Source organism: Sinocyclocheilus grahami, unplaced genomic scaffold (genome assembly GCF_001515645.1).
Source record: "Sinocyclocheilus grahami isolate Dianchi unplaced genomic scaffold, SAMN03320097.WGS_v1.1 scaffold467.1, whole genome shotgun sequence".
Taxonomy (NCBI): Eukaryota; Metazoa; Chordata; class Actinopteri; order Cypriniformes; family Cyprinidae; genus Sinocyclocheilus; species Sinocyclocheilus grahami.
Window position 1 is genome coordinate 544,533 of NW_015505646.1, and position 10,869 is coordinate 555,401.

At 36.5% G+C, this 10,869-nt stretch overlaps 2 protein-coding genes across 4 annotated transcripts in view; both read right to left on the reverse strand.

Annotated features, from left to right (window-relative positions):
- Positions 1-1,278, reverse strand: part of fbxo36b (F-box protein 36b) — a 2,952-nt gene extending 1,674 nt beyond the window's left edge. Inside the window, exon 1 of the mRNA XM_016235417.1 lies at positions 1,135-1,278. Within this exon, the coding sequence (XP_016090903.1) occupies positions 1,135-1,230 (96 nt within the window). The 5' untranslated portion in view covers positions 1,231-1,278. The remainder of the gene's footprint in view (positions 1-1,134) is intronic.
- Positions 1,279-3,604: 2,326 nt separating this feature from the next.
- LOC107553264 (arf-GAP domain and FG repeat-containing protein 1-like) overlaps positions 3,605-10,869 on the reverse strand; it is a 9,785-nt gene continuing 2,520 nt past the window's right edge. Inside the window, exons 4-13 of one of the 3 annotated variants that reach the window (XM_016235438.1) lie at positions 10,047-10,191; positions 9,764-9,920; positions 9,121-9,237; positions 7,950-8,091; positions 7,767-7,843; positions 7,589-7,684; positions 7,325-7,477; positions 6,957-7,045; positions 5,078-5,184; positions 3,605-3,615 (exon numbers count right to left, since the gene is read on the reverse strand). In XM_016235438.1, coding sequence (XP_016090924.1) covers positions 5,125-5,184; positions 6,957-7,045; positions 7,325-7,477; positions 7,589-7,684; positions 7,767-7,843; positions 7,950-8,091; positions 9,121-9,237; positions 9,764-9,920; positions 10,047-10,191 — 1,036 coding nt within the window. In that variant the 3' untranslated portion in view covers positions 3,605-3,615; positions 5,078-5,124. Of the gene's footprint in view, positions 3,616-5,077; positions 5,185-5,882; positions 6,027-6,956; positions 7,046-7,324; positions 7,478-7,588; positions 7,685-7,766; positions 7,844-7,949; positions 8,092-9,120; positions 9,238-9,763; positions 9,921-10,046; positions 10,192-10,869 lie in introns of those variants that run through there. The other 2 variants (XR_001604945.1, XM_016235439.1) reach the window with 2 other exon arrangements.

Sequence of the window (10,869 nt, forward strand, 5' to 3'; positions counted from 1 at the left end):
CCGACAATGTTACATGGAGATATGAAGTCTGAATATGAAGTCAGCCATATGACAACGATAAAATCCGACAGGCTTTTTATGACAGCAACGAGTCTACAGGAGTGGACGATAAAGAAAACTCACAAGTACAAATTTTGCAGTTAAGTGTAAGAAAACTAGAAATCCACTCACCTGTTTGAAGCACAAAAGCCAAATCCATCCGATCACTGGTGTTAGTCATTTTTTAAATCTGTCACTTGTTACTGGAGCTTGATTAATAAATCATATTCATTCTTAGAATCACCTTCCTCTTCAGCTTGTTTGGAGCCAAAATGAACAATTTTGCCTTTCAGTATCCTTCCCTGTGGTCTTTGTCATGCTTATTCACAGATGCAGATTGTCTGAGTGATTCTCACCTGCAGCCAGCAGTCTAGTCACAGCGCCTCAGGTTTCCAACCCCCTAAGCACCCTTGGTCTTTTCCTTTGTTGTGACACAATGCCACGCAACAGTTATCTACTGAGCGTATGAGAGATGTGTTTTAACCACATGCTCTTAAATAACTCAAGTCTTATTATTTCAAGCATACCGTTATTTAAAATTATCAAGGAGAGCCGAGGTGTTAATTTGGCACTTCTCCAATGGCTGTGAATATTTGAGATATGATTGGTGTTGACACGTTTAATGACTGCTAAAGCTAATTAAAGATTGCCATGGTTATATGGTTATGGTTCAAAGGAATACAGCAACAGATGAGCTGTGAAATAATTGGATTGGAAATTGTTGTTTTTTTCTTTGGAAACTTATATGGTAATTGTTATTCCAGTGTTTTTACTAAATAATTGAAATATTGGAATGTACAGTAGAATATATTATAGAATTATATTACAGAATATATTATTGAAATGCAATATTTATTTTTAACGAACAAAACATGGCAAAGATCTACAACCCCGGACCTGATGAAGACACAAATGTGTTCATCTCATTCTCTACCAACCAATTTGGTAACATTTGTGACTACAATTTAGCATTGTGTTTGGAAGGTCTAGAAGAGAAGGGATAAACAAACAGCAATCTTTCGTTCATGTAAGTTAGCTGCCTCAAGAGTAACTTGTGTTAACAATAATAATAAAAAAAACCTAGACTCGACAAACCTGAGATTTTGTTATTGCAAAGTGGAAATAGTCCTTCATAGGTGCAGGACCTTGTCCACTGGTCTCAAACAGAGTTTCTCCCAGTAAACTCGCCATTCCCGGATACCGTTGACGCGTTACCAGGACAACATCGACTCCACAGCTACAGCGTGCGTCATCTCAAGGAATGATCAGTATGGCAAGCCGTTTTAGCATTAAATACCTCTTGCTTGCGATATGATCAGTGCGATTTCACACTCACTCATCCTCCACATATTTAGATATTTATATTTTATAGGTCGCCCGCCATTGGAAGCACGGTTTTTGGCATCGCTTATTTCAGTTAATCGTCATCAGTCCATCTGAAATATTATATTGAATAAACATTATGTTATAGTAGCTAATGGGTTCTGCTCATCGGTCATAGCCATACCACTTAGACTTGTCATAGCAAAGCATCTGAATACTTACAGCAATGCAATATTTTTTATTTTCTTTTTCTATAATTGCAAAATTATGTTTTTATGGCTTTGTCACTATGGGGTATTTAGTGTAGATGTGAACAAGTAAATTTGAAAAAATGTAAGGGTTTGAATAATTTGATTCTGCTGTTTCATAAATGTAGAATAGATGGTTTAAATCAAAACCCAACTTTAACCAGTGGATGTATGAGGTTAAAATTTTGTGCAAATCTTTAGAATTGGTTAAAAACAAGAAAGCTCTCAAATTGATTTCGTTTTTGGGGCATGTATAAGCTAATGTAAAAAGCCCCTTTTGGTTTATTTTATTTGTTCTATTTATTTGTTTATTTTCTTTTCTTTTTTTCTTTATTATTGGTTTATTGTGATCTTCTTGTTTGCCACTGGTTATGCTCAACCTAAGGCTGTTCACCTGTTGTTAGATTATGTGATGTGTTTATGTACCTTGTTTGTTTGTTGTAAATGGAAGCATAATAAAAATAAAAAAACTGTTGTGAATTTGATTCTGCTGTTTAGACCAATAAACAAAACATAAATAATTTCTCATCACACATCTTTGTTGACAAAAAAATAAAATGGATGATTTCATCTGAATACATTTATAAATTATCAACCTTTGATCATAAATGTTGTAATTATAAGCTAGGTAAATGCGTTCATTAAAATGTTCTAAAGAATATTTCATGACTGTTCATGCAAGAACAGTGGTTTAAGTACCGTAATTGATGAAAAATAGGTGTCACTGACTACGTTTACATGGACATCAGTAATCTAATTATTTACCTTATTCTAAATAAGCTAATATTATGATTATGGTGTTTACATGAGTTGCTTTTAGAATATTCCTTTCATGTTCCCGTTTTACATGTTATAGTACATAGTTCGATTAATGGCACACGTCATTTCGCCCCCACTATAAAAAGGCAGTGATTTTCCCTACTCGCATTCCATTAGGTTGTAAATGTATCTGGTGTCAGGGTTGCCATGGTAACCAGTGTCCTGGGCCTTGTTCACAGACAACTTGGAACCCAGTATGTTTATTGGGTGAGGGGTCTGTGAACGTTTGTTAATCTAATGTATTATTGATTTGTTAAATCAAATGAAAAATGGTGTCCGATTGGTCCAGATGCTACACGGTTGAGCACTGCCTTGTGTGTATCCTGTCGCAAAATGCGGCGAAAAGTCCTACACGATGGTAATAATGATTAAGGTGTTGACATGTCTATACTGCACTTCAGTAATGCGACTAAAATAGGAATACTCCACATGTCTTAATTCGATTTCTGTTTACTTCGATTATGACTTCAGCCGGATTAAGGTAATCAAAAAATCTGTTTTCATGGTAGATTCTTAATCAGAGTATTCATATTAAAATCGGAGTATTGTTGTCCATGTAAACGTACTCACTCAGTCTGGGTGTTAATTTGATTAATTTGTTCCAGTAGTTATAATGAATCCGATTTTTCAGCATAAATTTTTTTTCTCTTTGCCATTATTTAGGCTACATGATCCTACTTGAAGGTACACTGCCAGCTAAGTTTAGAACAATTACAATTTTGTAATGTTTTTGAATGTTTTAATGACTCTTATGCTCACCTCAACTGCATTTACTTAAAGCTAATATGTCCTAAGTTTTGCCTCTTTGTCGTCATCTCTGTTTGAAAACCTGGAATTGCAGCTGTGTGCGGAATTATCTAGCATGTGTGGGTTGTGAGTCGGCATGCGGATTAATCTAATGTTCTGAAGAGTATGTGTGGCAGTCAGTCACCGCACTGGTGTGGATATTTACTGTACTTCGCAATCACAGATTCTAGCCTAGGTCTTGGAATATGACCCAAATAAGAATTTTCACCGTATATATCCATCTGCCCAAGTAAGTAACAAGTTTGCCACGTTTGTTATGACCAACTGAGGAAAAAAGCATTACCATAAACCTCGCTACCAATGGTGATTAAATTCAAATTATTATTATTGTTATACTTTATTCTCAAATGATTAATGTTAACAACATCAGCATTGGTGACTATTTGAGTAGTGTGTATTAGCGTGTAGATTTCAATTTCTGCACAGTCTAATCTAATTGTCATACTCCTATTAAGAAATTCTTTAACCCAAATTATGCTCCCTTCGAACTGGTTTTCTTTCAAATACAAATCTTTGTAATCCCAGGCTATTTGTATTCAGAAGCACATTTATAACTGGAATATAATTTAATTTCATTCACACGTGTTTCATAAACACATAATCCTTTCTGGATTACAATCCGCCATCAAAATGATACATTTAATTATTCTGGCTGCTGTGAGAAAAGGCTATAAATGATTGGCCACCTTCAGGCTCCTAACATGCGATAGTCTACTAGCTGGGACAACTTGTTTATGTTTACATACGTGACATGATGCAGTGCCATGCTCGAATTTCCCGCGAAAACCTACCCCACCACTCAAATTAGAAAACATTATTATAAGACAACCGTTGTGAATCGGGCTAAAGTAAGGCGATAGTTTTGAACACTTGCTGGTTATGTACTTGCTCAAATTTTGATTTCGGATCATTTTTAACCAAAAAAAAAAGTTACGGACTGCAGCTTTAATAAAAATAAAAACAGTAATATTGTGAAATATCATTACAATTTAAAATTTCCATTTTCTATTTGAATATATTTTAAAATTTAATGTATTCCTGTTTGGCAAAGCTGAGTTTTCAGCAGCCATTACTTCAGTCTTCAATGAAAAAAAACAACAAAAAAAAACACAGATGCCTGTAACACAGTAGTTAAAAATCATTTAATATTTTATACATATATTTATATATGTACACATTAACTTGTATACCTGTAATGGTAACTTTTGATGTGGTCAAAAATCCATCGACGGAGAACACCGCAGGTCACACCTGCCAATTTCCCAAGGTGCAGCTATAGAGAACCCGAGGGGGAAAATCATAGAAAAGTGAACTCTTCCACTTACATCTACTCAGTCCTTTTGTGCTGTAGACACCTGCTTTATCTACACAGCCACTTGTGCTGAACTCCTCTGCCCTTACAATAGGTGTCAGGTTTGAATCTAAACCATGTTTTCTTACCTCCTTGAGGTGATTAGTGGCATCTGTGTTTTTGCCTCAACAGAATGAAACGTTTCTGCTAGAGCTGGTGCTAAGGACAAACTGAAGTTGTTTGTACAGCTAATCACAGCATCCCTAGACACCATTGTGTTCTGCTGTTCTGTCACGGTTTCTCTTTGTGAATAACATGTTTTTAAAAGGATTACAAATGCTGATATGCACAAGGAGCTTACTTTCTAGGCATAAACCATTACTTATTGAGATGAAGGCATAAATGAGGCGGGACAATCGTGGCGTTTTGTCCAGAATACACAGATGGGTGGGGAGGACCATCACCTGCGTATCCACAGCTCTTTCTCTAGAAATGTCTAAGACTCAGTGCAGTAAATACGAAATTGGAATACTTTCAGATTCTTGAAGACAATGGAAAGTGTGCATGATGCTGCTGAGATGTGCCGTAAAAAGCGTTTTAAAGAAAGGGGTTTGTGGAGGAACCTCCTGTGGGGTACGGTCCCGCTGGGCCTCCGCCCTGAAGAGAAGACGACAAGACAAGACAATGTCTCCATCAGAGTTGATAAAGAAACATTGTTCTGAAGGTGTAATTCATAATTTCTGCCCTCCAACAAAAAAATGTTGGCAATTTAGGAGCACATTAGAAGTACCATTACTTTTCAAAGGTAATATTCAATTATATTAAGGTAAATCTACTTGGCCAGGATCAGAATTCTAAGAATCTTTAATGCAGCCTAATATCAGGAAAGAGTCAGACTGCCATTAACACATTAAAGGTGCATTCAGCAGTTTAGTGCCAATTTAAAATGTTTCAAACATTAATAAATAAATTGTGTTTTTGTTAAGTGTCATCTGAATGGTGTTCACCAAACCATTCAAATCACACTTCACAAAAACACTATTTATTTCTTAATGCGTAAATCTTTTTGTTGTACTCATGATGGTTTTCTATAATTATTTTAATTGTTATAGGGCTGCCACTAATGATTTTAATGTGTTGATTATCTTATCTGTTTTATGTCTTCGATTAACTGAATAAAAAAAAAAAAAAAGCAACATTTTATTTTCTGCATTTAAACAGTAACATTCTACATTCTGCCAAATGTTGTCCCTCAAACAATGTGCAAATTGCAGGACAAATAAAAAAAAACAAATATAGTGAACATGTTTAGTTTGTAGTGCCATACATTGTGCAAAAAGTGTTAAAATACATACCACAGATGCTTCTCTTTTGCTCGTCAAGTGAGAGTATTAATTATTGTGTAGACTGCACTCTAAAACTCCCTACTATCAGTGTCATTTACACAAAACTCAAGACGATCAAGAGATGGCAGTGCAGCGTCTAACACGATTCGATATCTGTACTTAAAATACAAGAAAAACAAAGATTATGATGCTAGCTAGAATCACTACTACAACTGAATGCACCTTCAGACTAAGGCTGATGATACACGGGGGAACTTTTTGAGCAACATTGCCGGGTAACTGTTTTTGAGCAATGCTGCTTGGGCACTTTCCCATTGAGAATGGGGAACAAATGTCTATCTGGATACTTTAGATCGGTTGTGGGCCCTGTGTCTCATCTGGTTGCCCATTGACGGCAATACTGGCCAAAAAGTTGCCCCATGTATCATCAGCATAATGTTTTCAGCAACACAAATTGTAATTCACTTAAAACAGAGGCAACAAAATGACATCCAAAATGTGCAGTGAAGATTAAAGTGTTTTCAGACCTGTAGATTGTTTACTTTGTAGTTACTTTTTTAGACAACACTGTTACAATGTTGCATGTGCAAGGCCAAATTTAAAAACGGACCTAATATATTAATGGCCTAATAAACAATCATTGGGAGCAATGTGTCCAGATGTTGGTGAGAATGTGTGCGCTCTGTCTGTGTACAAGTATATTGATATTAATCATAATACATTAAAATATTCTAACTTAATTAAAATGCTAAACAGCATTCAATCGAGATGTAAACTGAAATCATATTTCTTTTTTTACATTTTCCCTCCTCAGTAACTATAGTTTTTTATTTTTTAAACAATTCTTAATTTCTGGAATCACAAACACATCAACTCCCAGTTAATGTTAGCAAAAAAGTTGGAAAACAAGCAGCTTTGTCATAATCACAGCACAAATAACATTACTTTATATTGAGAAGCCTTTGAATGTTGTGCTGCATTATGGGCCTTCGAGTCTAAAAGGTTGAGAACCACTGTTTTGAAGAAATGAATGAAGAATATGTTCAGACTTTGCATTTACTTCACAGCCATTGGTTTGCTTACCATGAATGGGTTGCTGGAGATGCCAGGTCCTGTGACCACCTGCCCATAGTTGCCCATAGGTTTGGCCTCTCCGTAGGCTGGAAACCCCCCTGAGGAGAACCATAGAAGAAGAACGGACATGGTGCTAGTGCATTAGACTGACAGACATTAAAAACTGATCTTAATGCTAAAGCACTGAACCTGCTACTCCAACACATGCAACACCAAAACTCACACCAAAGCACAAAAAGCAAAAGGAGTTGATGCTTAATACAATACAAACACAGCCTTTCTCATAACTTATAAGAGTATGCATAAAAGAAAGGCATAAGCCACTGGGGGTTTGGGCCACCTCACACTCACAAAAAAAAAAAACTAGTCTCACATACCATTGGGCTGTTGGTGGTAGGCTGCAGGTGGGGGAAAGGGACCTTGGCCAGGGAATTGCTGCTGGAAGGTCCCACTAAAACTGGTTGGCAGGCAGTAACTGGTTGTGTTCCCAAAGCCAGCTGGCATGCTCATGGAGCCAGTACCAAATGAGGCTAAAATAAATCAAAGGAGACCAGAGGAGGAGTAGCATGTTTCATCTGCTCATTCCTTGAATGGACACACACATAACGGGCATGCTGATCTCGACCAAAGCTAGGTTTAACCTGAGGTTGCTGCTCTTCCATTGGTTTGGAATGGATTTGTAGACATGGGCTCCTGAACCATCACAGCAGCCACAAATGGGTTTGTGGAGGGGGCAGCTGCACAATGAAATGAGTTTAGTCAGTTTGAAAATCATAAAAGTTAAAACGTAGTAACTTAAAAGAATCTTAAAAGCTACACCTGCAAAACCCTGTTGCATGTTGGGTAGTCCTGGCTGAGATTGAGGTGCAGCAGCTCCTGGGACACCTCCAAACACACTTTGGCAGTGCATGCACACACACACCAAGATATACATGAGCACACACAAATATTAAAGCATAAAAGCAAGGTGATTGTGCAGTAAATAATACAGTAATCTCTCACCCTTGTACGCTTCCACTTGTAGTGGTTGAACTGTGGGCACTATCAAGCTCAGCCAGGGCAGCGTAACGGTCCTTTGTTGATGAACTGCTCTGAGGCAGGGCAGGAGCCATACTGGGTAGTGGCGAGACGGATATGCATCCACCTGAATCGCAAAAATTAACTATGGCTTAAATTTATACTAATTTATTCAAATCTTATTGCATTAACAAATGCATAAGGGTCAACATCAACAACAGTGTGTCCACAATAAAGAAGGTGGGAAATTATGAAAAAGGAGAAATAGTGTACACCATTGTCAGTGTAAACTAAAACTATAAAACATTTTTTTTACTTGTCTTGGCCACTAACTGAAATACAAAGATTACTAAAACAAAGTTAAATGCAATCATATAAAAAAATAAGAGCACATAAAAATTAGAAAATTAAAATACTGAAGATACTATAATAGTATATAAATACTGAAATAACACTGATATACGGTTTTGTTTTATTTTGGGTGAATCGCACCATATGACATTTTACAACCTGAACTAACCTTGCCTTGTCACACAGTCAAGGAGATCTGCAGGTGTCCTTTCTAGGATATATTTTCCTGTTTTATGCTTCATTTATGTTAATTAATTTATGCTTTAACTTTGCATTTTGGTCGCACCATGTGACTTTTGGCTCTAACAAAAGTTTTTCAAATATTAATATGCAGTTTTGTTTAATTATTTTATTTTTTCCCAAGGAAATGATAAGTAAAAATGGTCAAACTACTTAATAATGCTTTCAAGACTTATAATTCTTAAAAAAAATTTTTTTTTTTAATTATTTCTTAATAATGGTATCAGGACAGCTGTATCACCCTGACATTTCAGACTTTATGCCTCCAGAATAAATTCTAATTCAGAAATGAAAACATGCTCATTAGAGAAGAGGTTTTTTGAAGTCACTGTATGTATGAACTGCATCTATTAATAAATCAATAGATGCAGACAAAAATAAGGAGTCAATTCATTGACCAATTATCTTCCTTAAATTACTGGCACAGTACTGTTAAAGTAAGCTAACAGCAACAACACAGCACAGGGGTGACATTTAACCGATCGATTATATTCTGTAACAGCCATGACAGAAAATGGAAATACATATGAGCATAATACACAATGGATGGGGCAGGGTGTGGTACCTGTGTGGGCTTGTTGAAGGGAAGGCTTTGAGGGGGGTGATGTGCCAAAATGTGATGGTACACTGGCGTTTCCAAAGTAATCAAAGTTTGCAAAGTCTGTGGTGGCATTATTTTGTGCTACAGATGGCACAGGGTGAACAAAATACATTAATGAACAGGACTGATGAGGAAAATTAAGTGACAGTGTGAAATCATGAGCTGACTGACATCACGTACAAATTGTTGTAGAATAGGATAGTTGACATAATGACGCGTCAAGCAGTGACATTTAAAGGGATTGTTCGCCCAAAAATGAAAAAAATCTGTCTTCATTTACCCACCCTCATGTCACATTTGAACTCTTTTCAAATGTGGGGTCCAAAACAACATTGGATCCCCTAAACTTTCATCATATGGACAACCATTTTTTTTTGTGTTACACAGAAGCAAGCAAGCCATTCAGGTTTGGAACAACATGAGGGTGAGCAAATGATGACAATTTTCATTTTTGGGTGAACTATCCCTTTAAGTGAACGATAAAAAGCAACAAATGATTAATAGTGGTGAAACAATTAAAGCAACTTGTGACCAGCCACAGCATCTAAATGTTCTCTTCACCTTATACATTAACCTATACACCTTATACAAAAATTTTAATGGTTACCTGAGGGCCTGTTAAAATGTGCAAAATTAGCAAAGTTTGAGGAGCTGGCAGTTTGAGCTTGGGGGGCAGCAAAAATATCTCCACCCAAGTCAGAGAGGAGGTCAAACTTCTTCTCCTGGCCTGCAGGCTGGGCCTGAACACGACTGGTCACCGGGGACTGAGAGAGAAACGTGGGGTAGTCATGAAAAGAAAAACAGGGCATAACCTGGTTTTGCGGAGAAGAACTAGCTGTTTTGTGGCTCCAAATAAAAGTACAAACGTAAAGGTGGTTGCGTGTAGTTACCTGGTTGGATGGAGTCTTGGTAAGATGTAGGGTTTTGAGGGGCTGGGGAAGAACCTCTGGGGTGCTACTGGTACTGCTAGCAGATGAACCAGATATTGAGGCCTGCACAGAGGCAATCACCTTGGCTTGTTCTGGGGGAACATACCTGCAAATGAGGGCGGCACAATAACAGAGCTGTGAAATTGTAGGCCAACCTGAAAGGCTAATTCGCAATGGGCTCCCTGGGGATTTTCTAATGAGTTTTTAGAATAGAGGCTTTTGATTTATGAGTAAAATAAGGTCTATGCATGGTTAACATGACTTGAAGAGCTTTGTTCTACAACATAATTTACACAGCCATACACTACCGTTCAAAAGTTTGGGGATGTCTTACATTTAATTGTAAAAAAAATACAGCAAAAACAAGAACATTGTGCAATATATATATATATATATATATATATATATAATATATATATATATATATATATATTACAATATTAATGTTTTCTATATTAATATTTTGAAAGCATAATTTATTACTGTGATAGAAAAGCTGAACTTTCAGCAGCCATTATTCCAGTCTTCAGTGTCATATGATCCTTCAGAAATCATTCTAATATGCTGATTTGGCAACTTCTGAAAACAATTATAAGCGCTTTATATTTTTGAGGACAACTTCTGATGAATAGAAAGTGGATTTGAAACATTATAAATGTCTTTACTGTCACGTTTGATCAATGTAATGCAACCAAACACTTACTAACCCAAAATGTTTGAATGGTAGCGTACATGCCATGGATGGGAATTTTTCTATTTACAGCTTGTCTTCATGGTAAATTGC